The following is a 19,833-nucleotide window of genomic DNA, read 5'->3' on the forward strand; positions in this document are numbered from 1 at the left end:
ACCGCTCTTTCTCACCACAGCTATGAAAATTTTAGACAGTTATCTAAGCATCTAATTACTCAGGGACCCTGTTTTTCCTCAATTCTACTATTAGTTTTATAGTGATTTTCACACTTGAAGGATGAAGTTGTCTGTGACCACCACTATAAAGGTTACCCTAAGTAGACAAATTCCAAAGAAGTTCACTACCACTGCCACCATAAAATGTTGTATTGTCCTAATCTAAGGCAACATAACTCAAGGTTAATCAAACCAACCTCTTTGCTTGTCATTGCTTAAGGAGTTTGTCTTGTTCAAAAATAGCTTTATCTATTTCCACATAAATTCACTAAAAGACCGATGTGTGGCTCTATATAAAGCACCAGCCAGCAAACCTGCCTGCCAAAATGCTCAGCTTCTGGTATTTTTCCAAATGATATGAAATCCTTGGAGATGGCTGCATCCTAACTTTTTTGAAAATTGATGCATGTACTTCTTGTTGAAGGTTCAGAGGTGTAACAGTTATAATTCTTCAGGAAAACAGTTATGGGACACTATTGTCACACTTTGCTGTTCAATAAATGTGGGATAGAGAATGAAATAAACTGACAGAATTACCATATGGTACCTTAATAAAATTCTAAATGACCTGACAACATAAAAAAGCTACAAAAGAAAGAAAGGAAGGAAGGAAGGAAGGAAGAAAAGAAAAAGTGATTGTTCCCTGATAATCATTTTACAAGTAAACAACGTACAGCTAAGTATATTACATGACCAGAGCCCAGAGAAGCAGAGTAAAAACACTAATACTTGGTAAAAGAAAAATGCATACACACACCCCTGTGATCTGAAAACAATTCCTAAGTATTTGAGTAGCAAACTACAGCTAATCAAAACATCATTCTAAATGAACTGAGGCAGAGAAAACAAAAGTGCTGAAGAGAATTCAAACCACCTAATCTGCAGAAACCACTGGTTTTCCTTGGTTCTGAGTCTGCTTTGTCTTCAGAATGATCTTTCAGGAGAGAACTCAGAACACTTTTACAATGGCCTTGGAAAAAGGGACCTCTGCTTCACCACTCTTGTCTGGCTCTCCAGTAATGCTTTATTTGGCAGAGACTATTTAAATTCAATTTCTCACCCCTCAACTAGCTGACATTTATCTAATACCATCCTTTTCCAGGTCTAAGGAAGTTTAACAACAACAAAGAAACTCCAAGTTACTAAAGCATACACCATTCACAAAATGGAAACCTAAGTCTCCTCTTCATATATCTGTTCCTTTCAAGGAAGGGCATTAAAATGGTGATGTGGGAGGACAGATACTGACCAGGAATTTGACTCTATATTATAAATTGGTCAAATGAATGGAAACAATGATTCCTCTTGACTAAAAGTACCACGCAGGTACCTAACATGACAGTTTTGATACTTCCAAAAGATTCTCCAAGAGTTCAATTTGGAAAAGTAATCTGTCCCAGGAGAATAGACCAAAGGAAAGGTCCTGGGCTCTTTAAACAAGTTTTGTTATTTTCTTTGTATAACCTTGTCTGGGCTACTTTTTATCAGTGTAAAGACTAGAAACAGGAAAAGTTAAGAAATTAACAATACTGGTTTATTTCTGGTGAAAAGCTATTAAAAATATTTTCAAAATAGTGTTATTCAGCCACTAATGACACCATCACTTTTATATTTGTAGAGTTCATTATCACTGTTAAAGAGCTTTCTTATATATTCTCTCATGTGGGGCAAAAGTATTACCCATTTTATAGAAAAATACAGTAAAAGTAGTAATTTGCTTAAGGTCCCAATGACTAAAGACAATCTGTCTCCTAAACTCCGAGCGCTAACATTTTTAACTTAGTATCTTGCTGTTTCCGTGGGGAGGGGGTAGGCTTTTTGGCAATGATGAATAGAAATTTAATTAAACAAAAAAACGTTCCACCACAAATAGCCTGGCAAATAGCAACTCATGCAGAAAGAGCAATGATTTATGCTACACAAATAATAAAGTAGTATGAGGTTTTATTTGTTTACCAGCTAATTTACTTCCTGGGGGGGATTTCTCACTCTAAAACAGCAATTCCCTACCATGAGTTCCCAGATGCCAAGAAGTCCATAAAAGGAGTAATGACCTGCCAAGTTATGTTAAATATTTGAAAGGACTAAAAGTCCTATACTAGCTCCGAATAAGGCTGCGCAGGTCATTAAAACGAGCTGCTTTGCTTTTAGGTGTGACCATAACAAGTGGATGTTAGCACTCACTGGCAATTGTATCTACTTACTGAAAAAGGAAAAACAATACTTTAAGTTTGCATGACAAACTTTCATATCATGGGTTCACAGAAAACAAGTAAAAAAAAAGACAAAGTTGAAAACAGCACTCTTTCCCCTTCATATTTTTTTGACATACAATCAACTGCATATATTTAAAGTGTATAATTTGATATTTTCTTTTCTTATTAGTAATGTATATATGGCAATCCCAATCTCCCAATTCAACCCCCCCAATCCCCTCCCCTTCATATTTAAGATTCAGACAAATTTATAAAACAGAAAAAAAAAATTTAGCTCCACTTCCTCGGCCTAAAGAGTAAAACATCTATGCATAGTTTTTGTTTGTTTTGTTTTTTGTTTGTTTGTTTTACTTCTTAGGACACTTTCATATTAAGTCAAATTGCAGGATTCCTATCCAGCCCTAAGTGGCCTTTTAAATATTTATGCACTACCCATGACGTTTTCTTGATGTTTTCTCTGCCCTTTTGACCAACTCTTGGCAGTTAACCTACGCAGTAAAAATTTTGTTCAAACAGAATATAGCTAAAATGGTGGCCATATGGTCAACAGTACAAATATTTACTGAGCATTTACTGAATGGAAGGTGAAAAGCATAACTACAGAAGATTCTCCCCTGCCACCATAAAAAACTTTTTAAAAACTCCACAACTATTATAATAGAATGTAAGAAAACAAAACCAAACCAGTAAACATTAAGGACTATAGAAGGCAGGAAGGGAAACAGATATCAGCATAAACAGCATGACTAGTAGAGCCTTGAGGATGGTCAGACATGTCAAGACAGATTGGGGTGGGGTAAGGGGCACATTCCACGTGGGCAAAACTGCTGATGCAGAAGCCTGAAAGAAAAAGGGGGCACAGTGCCTTTAGAGAATTACTCAGAAATTGACATGCATGTGTGTAAGGAAACATCTACTGAGGTACTATTCACTCAAACATTACAGAAACTGCCTAAGGATGCTTCTTGGTAAGCATGGAGAAGACAGGGCCTGGCATGTAGAAGAGCTCAATAAATATTTGGAAATAAGAGGAAACATTTTTTAAAAAAATAGATCAAACATTACTTTTTTTTTTTTTTTTTTTAAGAGCTAAAACTTTTTAGAGGATAGCAAATCAAATACAGCAGACAGGTCCTGGCATTTGAAATCCATCCCCATTTTTTCCTTGCTCCTTCCCCTCCAAGAAAATGGCATCAACAAGAGCCAACCACGTTGATTTTAGCTCATCACTCAGCCATGCTTAAAGAGTCTTTACCTTTTTAGAGATACACACTGAAACATTTACAGATGAACCGATATGCCTGGAATCTGCTTCAAAATAATCCAAGGTGGGGTATAGATGAAATAAAACTGGCCAAAAGTTTATCACTGTTGAGGCTGGGTACGTGGAAGTTCTCCACACTATTCAACTTTTGAATATGTTTGCTGTTTCCCCATAATCATGTTAACACACACTCGTATACACTGAGAATCTAACATGATAATTATCTTCTGATAATGTGTTTTAATTCACTAACATCTCAATTTGAATAGTCTGTACTAGTGGTACCATTATACTAGTCCCCATCAAATCCTCTTTCTGCCAGGTGCATCTAATTCACTTCTTGCTCCATTCCCTAATCCAGGTCATCACTCTATCTTTGTATGCAGCTGACTCCATCAGCCTCCAGTATGGTTCTCAATGGGGCACTGCTGGCATCTGAAGTGGGATAATTCTTTGTCGTGGCAGACTGCCTGAACGTTACAAGACATTTGGCATCCCTGTACCCCTGCCACTAAATGCCAGCACAGCTCAACACCACGACCCCACCCCCAACTGGGATTACCAAAACCACACATTTCCTAATGCGTGTAGAGAACCACTCCTAGTCCTGGATGACAAACGCATCTTCCCATTTACCTGAGTAACTCAGCAGCTCCCCACAAACCTTTAAGTTCAGCCTATCATTCAAACCAGCCCTACTTTTTCCTGACCACACCTGAATTTACACCAGAATAATCACTATTCAGATTAGCCAGTCTCTTTATTATCACCTATTTCATCCTCACTACTACTTCCTGTTTTCCATTCTTGTATAATCTTCTCCTTCACCAGCCTATATCCTGGGCTTCTCAAGTCTCATTATAACTTCTCTACTCCTAAGCATACCAAATTTTCTCAAGTTTTACTGTCTTTTTTGGTTGGAGTCTCCTCTGCCTGAAACGTCCTTTCGCTCCCTTCCCAAATTCTACTCACCTGTGAAAGCCCAACTCCATAATCAGCCTCTCTCAAGGCCTTCTCTGAAGCGACCCCCGCCCACCATAGTCAAAGTCAATTGCTCTCTTTGGCTTTCATAATGATACCACAGAACTTGGGCACACTTTGTCGTGTAAAACTCTTCCCCCCAAGAAGACTGAGTTCTGAAAGCAGGGACTGCTCTACCCAGTTTTGCAAAACCAGCGCCCAGAACGGAACTTCAGTACAGCTCTTTATCGTACTGGGCTTTGGGGGGGAAGGGGGGTCCTGAAATATATACCTGCTCCCCAATATTCTTAAAACTATTTTAATGTTAACTATCACAACTTCAAGGTCTTTACAGACTGCGGAGTACCAGGTATGTCGTAGGTACTTAAGTACCTACTGACTTAACAAAAGGGCGTTTAAAGACGCCAAGTCGGTTTTAGCCGTATTTACAGAGAAACATGAAACCACCACCTTGACTCCCGTTATAATAAGAGGCATATTCCGCAGTTTGGACCCATACCCTAAGTCAATTTCACAACGAACAGCCTCATCATACACTTTTACGAGGAAACTTATTTAACATTTTCTTTTTTTTTTTTTTTTTTTTACGGGTTTCTCACGAGCTTTCCGACGAAGTGAAAGAGTGAGCCTGAAAGGGTCTCTTCGGCTTTGTGACATAAAGCGACCCTTCTGGGCAGTGGGCTTGGGCACGGATCTCCCGTCGTCCGCTCCTGATTTGAACGGCTTTCCCACGGGCTGGGCCACAACAAACAACCCCCCAGAACACCTGCCGCATCCAAGGTCCATGCGCCCTCGGAAACGCGTTAGCGCGAAGCCAGGCAGGCAGGAAGGGGATAATTCAAACAGTGCCAGCGGCTGCATTCTAAACTTTTTTCCCTCAGACGCGTCCGTTTTCGATGTTAGTTTTGCCTTAAACACAAACTCAATAACTGGGGGAATACGCGGAACCAGGGAAGCCTGACTGGAAAAGGACGCGCTCAAACTTGAAGGCCTTTCGCCTGACCCGCCGGGGCTCAACCAACAGCCGACCGGCCGCGCCGCGGCCCCCGGGGCAGGCCCCTGGCTGCGGGCGGCCATGGCGACCCAGCGAGGGCCCGGCCGGCCGCCGTGACGGGGGCCGAGGGGGCCAGCGGCCCCAAACCCAGCCCCGCGGGGAGAGCCGGGGCAACGTGCCGCCCGCCTCCTCCCACCCGAGCCGCGCGCAGTCTCGGCGGGGATGGGCCGGGCCCTCCACCGGGGAAAGGGGCGGACCCGCCGCGCCCCGCCCCGCCCGGGGGTCCGGGGGGCCTCTCGGGGGCCGGCTCCCCTTTGTCCGGGGGCGCGGAGCGCCCCTTTCCTCCGCGGCCCGGCCCTGCGGGGCTGCGGCCGGGCGCCTCACCGTGATGTTGCAGTGGAGTGTGAGCGGCGGCGGCGGGGAGTGCGGGCTGCCCGGCGACGCCGGTGGCGGCACCAGGAACTGGCAGTGCAGCTCGTCCAGCTTCCAGCTGACGATGCGGAACAGCTCGTGGTTCTTGTCGAAGATGGACGCCAGGAACTTCAGCTCGGCCTTGAGCCCTGACACGGACATCTTCCCCTCATCTCCGGCGGGAGGGGTGCGGAAGGGGAGCCGGGCCCGGAGCCGCCGTCACGGCCGCGACCGCCCCGCGGGGCCGGCCCGGGCCGCGCTCTCGCGGCTCCGCCTCTCCCCGCCGCCGCGGCCCGCGTCGGATCGGGGCTGGAAAATGGCGAGGGGCGCCGAGGCCTCGGCGAGCGGCTGTGTGGCGTCCTGGGCGGCTGCTCCCTTTGTAACTGACTCCACCGGCAGGAGGCGGCGGCCCCGCGGCTTAAAAGGGCAACAGCGACACCACCCCCGCTACCGCTCGGGAAAGGGCTGCCCCCACCCCGCCCCCATCCCTCCCCGCCCGGGCGCTCCCCGCGCGCCCCCGTTCCGGCGCGTGCACGCGGCTGGGGCGCGCGGCCGGCCGGCCGCCCCCTCCTCGCCGTGACCCAGCCCCCTTCCGCCCGGCCCATCTGCTCTGCTCGCGCCCGCGGAAGGCAGGCTCCGGCCGGCTGGCGCCCCGGCCCCTGATCACCGGGAGGAGCCAGAGACCCCCGCGCGGCCCCGTCCCCCAACCTGGGACCAAACACGTGCGCGGCCTCTTGCGCCGGCCACGTCGGCGGGGCAGCGGACGCGCGCCGGCCCCTGGGGGCGGTGCTCCGCGAGGCCCGCAGCGGGCCACCCACTCACCTGACCCAGCCAGGGGCCCTCCCTGGTGGGAGGCTGTGGGCTCCGGGCAGCACTCCGGACCCACGTAGGCCTACCTAGCTTCATCTCCGCTACTCTCATCCTAGTCCCCTAGCCACCACTTTCTCTAGCCTGAGTTCCTGCCAGGACCTTCTCGCCGGACTCTGCTCCTTCCTTTGCTATCAAACAATCCTTTTTCTGAAAACGGTAATTTGGTCCCTGGCGTCTGTTCCCTGCCACCTCCCACAGTTTCATCCTTCCCCTTACCCACTACCTCTGTTCCCTCTGGCATTCATTTCTCTCCCTCTTTCCTGCCTTGAGCTTTTGTCGGTTCTCAAGCTGAAGATAACTCTCTCCACCTCCCATGGAGGCAGGGCTGGCCTATTTTCAGTAAAGTCTTAGTTCAGATGGCATCTCAGAAAGGGCCTCCCTGACCACCTAATCTAAAATAGCCACCTAGTTACCCTGTATCACATCATCCCATGTTAATTTGTGGCTCAGCACCTATCACTATCTGATATTTTTCCTGTTTATTTATTGTTTATGCCCAGCATGAATGTTTTATTCAGAGCCATAGTCCCAGGACCTAGAACAAGGCCTTTTATGTAATAGACACCCAATGTTACTGAATGAATGCTCCTATCTGGAATCCCCAGCACTTAACACAATCCCTGGCATATTCTGTGTGCTCCCAAAATGGATGGAGGACTTCATGGCAATCCAAAGGAATATAACATAATTGGACAGGTAATTAATATTGTGTTTAGTGATATGTACTAGAGGCAGGACCAGTTTCATGGACATGCAACCTGTAGTTGCATAGGGCTCTAGCTTAGAAGGGCCTTGTGCTTGGTTTAACGCTCTGCTGTAGCCATTTTGAAAGTCTTAATAATTTTCCAACAAAGGGCTCTGCATTTTCCTTTTGCACTGGTCCTGACTAGAGGTACCTAGCCGTCTCTGGTGCCTAAATGTTTCCTACTTGATGATCTACAAGTGGTCCCTGGTCTACTGGTCCTTTAGATAATGAAATACAGAACAACACAGGGAGGTAATAAGTCCACTGAATGGAGAACATTTTTAAAGTTTTTACTTTCATTTACTTCTGAGATATTGTATCATGTTATATTGCTTCTTAACCTTTCAGGGGGTCACAGACCCCTCTGAGAATCTAATAAAAGCTATTATCTATCTTCCCAGGAAAATACCCCTTCATATGAAATGTTGTATTTATGGGGATTCCTGGCCCTGGCACTAGAGGTACCACTATGAACTGGGACTGGGAGAAGGAGTTCTAGTCCTGAGCTCTGAGACAGAAATAACTAGGATGCTGTATTGGAATTATTGCTGGGTTAAGCACAAGTGTGGCTTGCTGCTTTTTTTCCCTTCAGTCCCCAGTACTCTTGGGACCCTGACCGGCATGGCAGTCACAGACAAGGAAGGATCTGAGACAAAGAGGAACAAACTGTTCAGAACTTGGTAAGACTTTGAGAAATAAAATTCCCTGAATAAGTTATTTAATCTATCTAAACTTTAGTTTGTTATTTCTGAATTTCTATGAGAGCTTTATAAATTGCAAACACTTTTACTAGTTATATCTCAGAAATATATGTATATATTAATTTCACAATCATTTTTTGAGCATCTGCTGTGTTCCAACCTCTAAGAGGGCTAGAAATGTAAATAAATATAGTCCCTGAATTCAAGAAGCTAAAAATCTAGCATTGGAAACAAAACACTGTTTCCTGGTGCAAATAACAGAAAATGTGACTTAAAGTGGCTTGAACAATAAAGAAATATATTACTTCACATAATAGGAAGTCCAGAATTGGGGCAGGCAGTAGCATTGTTTGATTAAAGCCTCAATAATATCAAGAGCCCAGACTCTCTATCTCCTTTGTCAAGCTGAGAACAAGGTGGCTGAAGCTGTTCTTGCAGGTCACATCCAGACATAACAATATCCAGAATCAGAAAGGACTATTTCTTCCATATCTCCTTCCAAGACATGGGACTTTTCCAAGAATATACCAAACTAACTTCTGTGTCATTGGCCAGAAATGTGTCCAAGCCTACCCGTAAACCAATCACAGGTAAATGAACGGGATCACTCATTGGACTTCCAGTCATCTGGGGATGGATACTGGGGAGTCAACCACAATGTCTACTACAGACTCATAAATAAAGATAACATCAGATTACATTTGATAAGAGGTTCAAACTACTGAACTATGACATATCAGAGGAGGAAGAAATTAATTCCAGAAATTATTTGCATAAAAGTACGGCTGTGTTGAGAGAAGATCCCAGAGTCCAGCTGATAATATAGTACAGCAAGGGACGGGAAAAAAAAGATATAGTTGAGATGTTATTTGAGCCTGATTTTTGGAACCCTGAAACACCATGCCAGGAACTACTACAGTTTCATTTAGTGAGAGTCATCGCTTTTAAGAAGATTAATCTGGTATTAGTGCACAAAATAGAATACAATAGGTTTAAAACTGTTTTAGCCACGAAAGAGAGGCAGGAAACCCAGGTTCTAGATCTGTCATGCCATTAATTCCATGGGGCAAGTCACATCCAACTCAGACATTCTCCGGCTCCAAACAACAGAGTCTTTTGGATTGGTCCAAGTCAAGAGTGAGAAACACCAAAATAGAAATGGCAGTGGGCATGGAAAGGACTACGCTGATTCTAGGGATATTTCTGAGGTAGAACTGCTAGATCTTAGAGCTGATTGAGGGATAGAGGAAGAGACAGAAGTATTGTTTAAAGTAACAATTTGAAATTTCTAGGGCAGGTGGCTGGGAAGGAGTGATGCTATTAACACAACCAGAAAAAGATGAATTTGAGGTACTGATGGGACCTCGCATAGAGAATTGTATTATAGGCCTGGAATTTATAAGGGAAGTCAGAGCAAGGGACATATAATTGTGGATCAGCCAAATGGGATGATGGCTAAAGTCGAAAGTCAGAGGATGACCCGTGTGTCAAATTATTTGCAGAAAGGGCAAGAAAGATCAGGACCAAGAAAAAGTCATGGGCTTTAGGGATTAGGAGGTCAGTGGTGTTTTCGAGAAAACAATAGAATGGTGGGCATGGGGTGGAAGTGGAGACAGTGTATATAGATTACTACCTTGAAAGCTTTCAGAGTGATGAGAAGGAGAAATGAAGTCATTTGTAGTAGCATAGCTTTGGGGTTTTGTACTGTTTTCTGTTTTTTAATTTGTTTATTTTAATTTTGGCTGTGTTGGGTCTTTGTTGCTGTGTGCAGGCTTTCTCTAATTGTGGAGAGCAGAGGCTACTCTTCGTTGTGGTGTGCGGGCTTCTCATTGTGGTGGCTTCTCTTGTTGTGGAACATGGGCCCCAGGCACGAGGGCTTCAGCAGTTGTGGCACATGGGCTCAGTAGTTGTGGGCATGGGCCAGTTGCTCCAAGGCATGTGGGATACTCCCAGACCAGGGATTGAACCCATGTCCCCTGCATTAGCAGGCAGATTCCCAACCACTGCACCACCAGGGGAGCCCTTTTGTACTGTTTTTATTACAGTATGGACAGAAGTGGATTTACTGTGTCGCTTAAGATTTAGGGCCCTTTACACAGGCATAGGCCCACTTCTGTATAAACATTAGCTTTTGTTTTTAAGTTGGTATTTGTAATTTTGCATTCTTTTTCTAAAAGAGAGCTCTCAAGATTGAAAAGCTTCAGGCCCTACAAAACCTGGATCTGCCTCTAGGGAGAGAGCCATTTACAGGCAACAAAAACTGAAGACACAGAGGGGAGATAATGCTTCAAAATAGGTTCTGGAAGAGTAGGAAAAGGACAGGATAAGGAATTACTCATAGAGAGGAATCCCCGCTCCAAGGAGGATGGGGGCTGGGGAGAGAATTGGGGAAGACACAAAGAAATGTTGAGTTAGAGTGGAGGGTTGTTGAGAAACCTCATGCTGAATAAATGACCTTGAATATAGCAAGGCAGATTTGGGGATGGGCAAGAGAGATAAATATAGAAGCCAGAGGACAAGGGACCGCTGACAAAAATGAGTTGAAAACTCTGACCGTGGAATCCCACCTGGATGCGCATGAAGGACGATGAGAAGAAGATGGGGTTAAGAGTTTGGAAGTCTCCAGAGAGACAGAGCAAGTTCAATATGAAAGAAGGAGTGAGAGAAGTCACAACATGTGCAGAAGAATTTCAAACATCAAGAATGTAAATGTGGAATAATTCCTAGTGACAGCATATTCCATGCTGCTCTGTTTCAGCATATCCTGTAGGGCTACTCTCAAATGCCTTTATCCTTTTTCAAGCCTTCCCTAGTCCTCTTAAGTTGAATTTAATCTCTCCTTTTCTCCAGTTTTCCAGTACCTTGCCTGTTCAGGCACTTACTTCATTGGGTTTGCCTTGGTTATGACTAGCTGGTTTTAGGTTTGTCTCCTCTACTAGATTATAAACTTCTTGTCTTAATCGTCTTCATACCTGTAGCACATAGCCCAATCCTTGGGACATAGAAAGCACCCAATAAGTGATCACAGAGTGAACATAGCCTGCTGGAAGTGAAAGCCATGTAACGTCTTCAATTAAAGAAACTGCAAGTAAGCTGTGAGAGAAGTGATCTAGTTTCACTGAAATCTCAGGGAAGCTATGAGGACCTCTCTCCCTCTCTCCCTGTCTGAAGTGTGCACACATCAGCATGTGGCTGCGTATGCCCAGACAACCACAGGGCTCCCCACGAAGCACAGGAAACGGAGCCCATCCCTGTTGAAATGAACAAGTGACTCATTATTCTGCTGCAGCCAACTCAGCCAGAAACTGTTCTAAGCTGAAATTTTCACAAGTTTAGGCTCTGGCTTATAATAAACCTCCTATCTTTGATTTTAGTTTTTAGTTACCAATCCCCATCTCTTGCCTGTATTGTAAGGGGTTTTCAGACCAAGGTGCAAACACCCTGAAATTGCATGACTTTGAAGTATATACGCATATTAATATTTTTCTGGGGAGAAAGTCAAAAGCAGCACTATCCTGTAGAACCTTCTACTGTGATAGAAGTATTCTGTATCTGCACTGTCTGCTAGCCGTATGTGGCCATTGGCCACCTGAGACGTGATTAATGTGATGGAAGAACAGAAATTTACTTTAATTGTAAGTAAATAGCCACATGTCACTAGTGGCTACCATATTGGATAGCACAGCGCTAGATAACTCTATAATACCACGTTAGCTCGGTCTAGCACTGTTTAAAACATGTCTATCCTTCCTTACTTGTTGAAAGCACCAACCATCTGTTGCTAATTATCATATCTTCAGTGCCTGACAGACGCAGTGCTTAATAAATGTTTGTTAAATGAATGACTGAAAGACCAAATTTCACATTTTCTCTGAACATAGTTTTCTTATTTCTAAAATAAAGAGAATGTGCACTAAGATTTCTTCTAGCTCAAAAAAACCAAACCAAAACAACAAAAAAACCCTAAGACTCTAGCTGAACCTGTGCTCTAGAGCCCACGAACCACAACTATTGCGCCCATGTGCCACAACTGCTGAAGCCCGAGCACCTAGAGCCTGTGCACCACAACAGGAGAAGCCACCGCAATGAGAAGCCCGCGCACCGTGGCAAAGAGTGGCTCCCACTCACCACAACTAGAGAAAGCCTGTGTGCAGCAATGAAGACCCAATGCAGCCAGTTAATTAATTAATTAATTAACTTTTTAAAAACCCCCTCAGACGCTAGTAAGCAAATATTCATTCAACAAATATCTATGGAAATAGTCAAGTTACTTCATCCTCGTAGCAACCTGAGGAAACTATTATTATACTTCCAAATAACTGAATTTCAGAAAAGGGAAGTAATTAGCCCAAGATCATGCAGCAAATAACTGACCAAGTCAGAATTTGAACCCAGGTCTGTCTAGCCGTTTCCACTAAAATCCTGCTTCTATATAAATTATAAATATAAATTGAGATAAATATAAAATAGTAAATAACTTAGCATTGAGAGGGCAGGGTGGCACAGAATCTTCACTGGAGTGAAATACAGACCTTCCTGTTAAGAAGATAGCAGGTTCTACAGATAGATTCTTGACTGCTGAGTGGGAACTGCCAGCTCGTTCAGGAAGACCACCTGGGCTATTGAGAAGGGACACATGCTCCTCCAGAGAGGCTAATTAATTCAGTGGGAGGAGCTCCTGACCCCACTGATGCTGATGAAAGGAGGCAGGAGGGAAGTCAGCCTGGGGTTTATTACAGTAAATCCCTGGAAACCTTTCAGAGCATTATCTTCCCTCCATCATCAGCACAGGAGAGCCTCAAATAAAAAGATTCCCTCCTTATCCCACCCACAGGCACATTTTTACAAAATGTTCTTTTGGAATGTTTAAGGCTAATGAGTGAGAGCATCTTTCTAGATCTAGGCATAATATACCTTTGACCCAGTAATTTTTCAAATCGAAGCATTTATCCTAAAGAGCTACTTAAGCATGTATGTCAAGATTTACTTACCAAAGTAAGGGAATGTTACTACCATTTAGGAGCCAACTGGAGAAATCTGAGCATTAAATATTTGATGATATTATGGAATTATTTAATTTTTTAGGTGTGGCAATAGTATTGTTATTACTATTTTATTTTTTAAATGAGAGTTCTCATCTTTTGGAGCTACTTATTGATGAAATAAAAAACAAAGATTTGGTTAAAATATTTATTCCAGCTCTTTTTATAATAGTAAAATACAAGGAAGGCCCCAGTGCTTAGAACTGGATGTATCAATGTAAGTTTTTGTCTGTCCTCACAATGGAATAATGTACAGCAATTAAAATCAAGCTATGTGTATATATCTGGAAAGATACACCAAAATGTTAACAGTGGTCCATTCTTGGTGGTGACTTTTTTTCTTTCTCTTTCTTTCTTTTTTCTTTTTTTTTTTTTTTTTTGGCTGCATTGGGTTTTCGTTGCTGCGTGGGCTTTCTCTGATTTTGGTGAGCAGGGGCTAGTCTTCGTTGTGGTGTGCAGGCTTCTCACTGTGGTGGCTTCTCTTGTTGTGGCGCACAGGCTCTAGGCACACGGGCTTCAGTAGTTGCAGTGTGTGGGCTCAGTAGTTCTGGCTCTCCGGCTCTAGAGCACAGGCTCAGTGGTGCACGGGCTTAGCTGCTCCGCAGCATGTGGGATCTTCCTGGACCAGGGATCCAGTCCCCTGCATTGGTAGGTGGACTCCTAACCACTGCATGACCAGGGAAGTCCTGGTGGTGACTTTTCAAGCGATTTCATTTTTTTTTCCTGCTTATTTGTATTTTCTGAAATAGTTTTATTGAACATGTTATATATATAATAAAAATAACAACTTTAAATTGATTTATAGATATTTAAGGTGGATAGAAGTAAAGCAGAGAAGGATTTTACAAAGAAATTTTAAAGGGCCAGTGAATATGTGGCTGTCTGGTTTTTTTCCATCACAAAAGGACACCTGACATAGAGGCAGCTGAAAGGCTGACACAAACTTTAGGCCCTAGGATAAAACAACCAATACAACTGACACTTTTGAAGTTTTATCTCCTTCGGATGAATTCCTCCTCCCCAGACCAAGAGGAGTGATGCTTTTGATGCTTTGAGTTCAGGTTATGGGTCTTCCATACGCCTCTCTTCCTCTGGCTGACTTGCTGTCAGGCTGTTCATGAAGCCTTTGGTCTTTCTTCTCTGCAGAGCCACTGAAGGGCGAATTGAGCCTCACCCTGCCCACACTCCAGCGCTGCAAAGTGGTGCTGTTTCCAGGAGGAACACATGGAAACACAGACTTGATTCTGTGTTTAGGGTTTGCCATAATCAATTAATGCATTACATGACTCCGAATAGCCCAAATGCCTAGAATCTATAGTCTTCTCCTTGGTTACATTTAGGTCTCATCTTGCAAGATATGAAAAATTAAGCAACAGCAAACACAGTCCTTCAGACCTAATGGGCCCAGGGGAAGAGGCCCTGGCTCACTCAGGACGGGTATATCTTTAACACCAACAAACATACTTCTCCTGGTAAAAGCCTCCGGCTCCACTCAGATAATGAAACGAAACCTGGGAGGAGACACTGTGTTTGTGGTAGAAAACCAGAGGAGTGGTCAGGAGACTTGGGAGCCAATTCTGGCTTCCCTGGTCACTCTCCGTGGAACATGCGGCCGGTCACGTCCCTTAACCAAGTGTCCGTTTCTTTGTATGTTGGACAACGTTCATATTTTCATTATTCAAATGCTTACTTAGTTTCAACTATATGTGAGTCACTTTGCCAGTTATAAAGGAAATAAAGTGTCAAGGAGCTTATAGGCCTGAAGGCAGTACCAACATGAACACCATGGATGGTAAGTAGTGCTTTATTTTGGGACGGGAGGCAGGGGAGGAAGAAAAACTGTCTCAAGTGAGGAACTGATTTATTTTCTCCTCTCTAAATATGACAGTTATGTTATTTAGTTTCCCTCTGGATTTCCAGGAAGTCCAGAGCTGGTCTTCGTTGGGTTCTTCCAGAAGTAAACTCCGAGACAAAGATTCCAGGGCAAGCAATTTATTTTGGAGGTGATCCCGGGAAGCACTCACAGAGGTTTGGGGCAGTGAGACAGGGCAGGGAAACAGGTTGCCATGTAGGCAGCTATAGCTCATTCCCCTCCAGGGAGCTCTGAGAACATTACAGAATATGCCTCGAAGTTATCCTGCCCGTGAGGGGGGACACGGGTGTGTTCATTCATCGACTCCCCGTTGGCTGTTGGTCATGGGCGGCATACACTGTGCGTGGCAGGACAGCCCCCCACCCCTACCCTTGACGATAAAGGGTTGCAAAAGCTCACAGATATTTAAATTTGGGGTATTCGTGTTCCCTCTGTGACAGACTGTTAGTTGTCCACCCTTGCCCCACCCCAACCCCACTCCTCTTTCAGAATAAGAATTTAAGTTGGACATAGGGCTACCTAACCAGAGATGACTTTTCCAACGTTCCTTGCAGGTCAGTGTGGCCAAATCGTCTAGTTATGGACCATGGGGCATGCCTGGAAGGATGTACACCACTTCCAAGTCTTGCCCTTAAAAGAATGGGACAGACACAGTATTGCTCCCCCATCCCCACTTCCCTCTGGAGGGGATGCTGAGACAGGACAGCCAACCTGGCCTCCGTGACAGAAGCCACATGTTAGTGATGGAGGAGCTACCCTTCCAGCTCTTGAAGGTATCTCCTGATTGTTATGTTAAGAGACAAACTTTCTAGTTTAAACATTATATTTTGGAGTCTCTTTATTATATCAGCTTAGCCTGTACCCTAACCAAAACACTTCCTTTCTCTCGGGACGTTTACTTTCTCCTTTTTAGCCTTATTTTATGACTCTTATTGGAGATTGTCTTTTAGTATGATTCCTTACCTCCTCCCTGGCAAGAGGCAAGTAATTTAAAAAAATTAAAAAATAAAAAATAAACCAAACCCCTGTGATATTTGCCATATCCATGGCTGCCAATCACGCTTTAAATCATCTCTTTATACTTGGGAAGGTTCTGTAAAAGGTAAATACAGCTGGACATGAGTAAGAGTGACTTAAACATATTTTATTCAGTAACTATTGACAGCACAGGAAATGCTGGGCTCTGATTTGTACAGAGGTGACGGGGCATTTTAAAAGGAGAAGGAAGGAGCAGGGAGGGGGAGAGAGCGGGAACTCAGAAAGTTACAAAAGGTTGGCGGGTGTACATGTGATTAGCCCAGCTGTGTCTGATAGCGCGCAATTATGGAAGTTAGGATTCTCTCCTCCTGCATAGACTGGGAGACAGAGGCCCTATCCCTCTTGATGGTAACAGTTTAGAGGAATTGTCTTCAGGGTCTTGAAAAAGACACTCCTGACTCCTAGGAGATACATAAACATCTTGGGGGCACAGAAAAAGGATTCACAATTGCAAGTCCTTTCTGATAAATGCTCTAAGAAAGGGAGATCAGAGGCCTTTCATCAGGAGTTGGCTAAAACAGACCATAAATTCCTTTGACAGCCCTGAGCTTTTCCAGACAGGCACACAGAAGGGGGCTGGGTTGTCGCAGGCATGCAGCCTTAGGCTGCTAGAAGCTGTGTTTTTGCAGTTCTCAGTTCCACATGATGCATTCCACCCCCTCAATGTAGGAGTCAAAACTCACAGCTCCAGACTCCCTTGCAGCTAGGGTGCAGGCACTTGACCAAGTTTCTATCATATTCTTGGATGGTAACATGTGAGTAATATGATGAGGATTCCAGGCTCAGGGACAATGATCTTCAGATAAGCACAGTGGTGAAGATATTGGGATTTGGGGGCAGCAAAGCTGATGTCTCTGAGGGGATGTGTAAGACTGGGTCTGAGAGTGTATACATACTGCAGATGGAATTGCTGCTGTTCCTCAAGACAACTGCCACCACCAGGATGAAGGACAGCTGCTGGGGGGATGCTAACAGGAGCAAGAAGCAAAAACAAGGAAAACACAGATCTCTTCTCCAGCCTTTCAGATGCTTTCCAGCAATTCCTACCACCCAACAGGCAAAAGAGGAATATAGTCTGTAGCCCTAATACCCCAAGCAGAATATAGCAGGGTGGGTTTGAAACAGAGAAACAATAGCTTAATAATCAGCAAGGATCTTAAAAACAAAGGTATTATATATTCTTAGGGGTACGTTATTTCTTGGAATGGAATCAACCCTTTGGTTGTCCTTTATTTGTCTCTTTTCTTCTTGTCCTCTCCTCTCTTCGTAAATGATCTCCTCCATGGTTTCCATTACAGTCTCTATGACATTACCCCCAAATTTCTGTTTCTAAGGCAGACCTCTTGTCTTCACCACAGTCCTATATATTTAACTGCCTTCTCAGTATCGTCTACTTTTGTCTCCCAGGGCCCTTAAACTTTAACGCATCCAAAGTCTTGGTCTTTCCCTGGAGCCTGCTCCTCCTGCATCATTCCCTAATTCCATGAATACACCACCATTTCCCCATTTCTTTTCCTTTTCCCTTTCCTTTTTTTTTTTTTTTTTTTTTTTTTGGCCACACTGGGTGGCATGCAGGATCTTAGTTCCCTGACCAGGGATTGAACCCGTGCCCCCTGCATTGGGAGCATGGAGTCTTAACCACTGGACCACCAGGGAAGTCCCACCATTTCACCATTTCATGCTAACACCTGAGAGCTACTCTTGATACCTTCTCTCTTCCCTCATTTTTCATATCCAATGATACTATACTAAATAGCATCAAGTTCTGTGGGCATACCTCCTCAATATCTTTGAATGTCTTCTTCACTTCTCTCTGCATCCACCCCTGCCCTGGTCCAAGCCACCATCTTCTCTCACCTGAACTGTTGCAATAGCCTCCTAAGTAATTCCCTGCATCTACTTTTGCTCCCCATGAGTGCAGTCTTCTCAGTGATCTTTTAAAAAGCTGATCATAACTCTTTAACGTTTAAAACCCTTCACTGGTTTCCCGTTACTCTTAGGATGAAGTCTAGAATCCTGACCATGGCTTGCAATCTGCCTGCCTTCCCAAACCATTTTATAGCCCTCTCCTTCTGACCATGTATATACTAGGCCATGGATCTGTTTTCAGCTATTTCAAAGTTCCATTTCTGCCCTGCCTCAGGACCTCTGTACATGTCTTTCCCTCTGCCCAGATTTCTCTCCCCATCTCGTGGGCCCTTCACCTCACTATCTTCTACTCGTCCTTCAAGTCTCAGCTTAAATGTTACTTCTTCAGGGAAGCCTTCCCGGATCTAACTATTGTCACTGCCACCTGGGCTAGGTATGGCCTGCTTTTATGAGCTCTAACAGTACCCTCAAATTCTTCGTGGCGTTCATCACCCTTGTAACTGTTTATTTATATAATTATTTGTTTAATATGTCTTCTCACTATACTTAAAGTCCGTGAGGACGATGTCTCTCTTATTCATTGCACATAACATTTATCTATCCCAGCATCTATATCACAGTGTCAGGCACATACTACACAGCGAATATTTGATGAATCAATGAGTGAGTGATAAGAAAGCTATTTTGAAGGACTTCCCTGGTGGCACAGTGGTTAAGAATCTGCCTGCCAATATAGGGGACACAGGTTCGATCCCTGGCCCGGGAAGATCCCATATTCCATGGAGCAACTAAGTCCGTGCACCACAACTACTAAGCCTGCACTCTAGAGCCTGCACGCCACAATTACTGAAGCCCGTGTGCCTAGAGCCCATGCTCCGCAACAAGAGAAGCCACCGCAATGAGAAGCCCACGCACCACAATGAAGAACAGCCCCCACTCTCTGCAACTAGAGAAAGCCTGTGCACAGCAACGAAGACAAAACACAGCCAAAAAAATTAAAAAGCTACTTTGAGAAGCAGCTTTCAGCATAGCAGAAATCACACTGGACTAATAGATACAAGACCTGGGTTCTAACCTTGGTATCATCATTTCCCAGGTAATTTTCAGTGATTATAAATTTCATTGAGTTTCAGGGTCCTAATCTTTAAAACAAAGAGATAATGAATGGTCTCTGAGATTTCTTCAGTGTCCAAATGCAGTATTACTTTCTAGTGATGACTCCAGTGGCCGCATGAAAGGGTGTCACTATGTTGACTCCATAGTTCTGGAAAGGAAGAGCAGTATCTTTCCCGATTCACCTTTCCCAGGTCCTCCCCATCTCACCACTCTCAATTTGATTCCAGAGTAAATATCCCTGTCATCACCACCAAACTGACACCTGACCCATCTGTTCGGCAGATTAAGAAATAAGAGAAGTTAAGGTGTGTCAAGCTTCTAGCAAAGACAGGAAACTGGTTCCCCTGAAAACAACTTTTTCTCTCAGGCTTGAGAATTACAGAGTTAATTTAGTACAAGTACCTGAACTTTTCCCCATACCCACAGCTCTCAGCGAGATTTCCAATCGGAAAATGCTGCTCAGCCAGGAGTGTGGAATGGTGCTGAGGGCAGAAGCAGCGCAAACCCCGGCGCATTCACAACAGGCTCTGGGATGGGTTTGGGCCCGCTTGCATGTGGGTGTGTCAGGTATTCTGGGAATTCATGTCAAACAAAATCACTTCTCTACAAGAGGAAGGTCTGAATCACAAGACACTAACAAGTTGTCTGGTTTC

The 19,833-nt window shown here is 44.2% G+C and overlaps 1 protein-coding gene across 2 annotated transcripts in view; it reads right to left on the reverse strand.

Moving 5' to 3' along the window:
• Positions 1-6,312, reverse strand: part of UBE2Q2 (ubiquitin conjugating enzyme E2 Q2) — a 60,042-nt gene extending 53,730 nt beyond the window's left edge. Inside the window, exon 1 of one of the 2 annotated variants that reach the window (XM_057723505.1) lies at positions 5,900-6,312. In XM_057723505.1, coding sequence (XP_057579488.1) covers positions 5,900-6,088 — 189 coding nt within the window. In that variant the 5' untranslated portion in view covers positions 6,089-6,312. The remainder of the gene's footprint in view (positions 1-5,899) is intronic. The other variant, XM_057723504.1, reaches the window with a different exon arrangement.
• Positions 6,313-19,833: the final 13,521 nt, after the last annotated feature.

Source organism: Hippopotamus amphibius, chromosome 2 (assembly GCF_030028045.1).
Source record: "Hippopotamus amphibius kiboko isolate mHipAmp2 chromosome 2, mHipAmp2.hap2, whole genome shotgun sequence".
NCBI lineage: Eukaryota > Metazoa > Chordata > Mammalia > Artiodactyla > Hippopotamidae > Hippopotamus > Hippopotamus amphibius.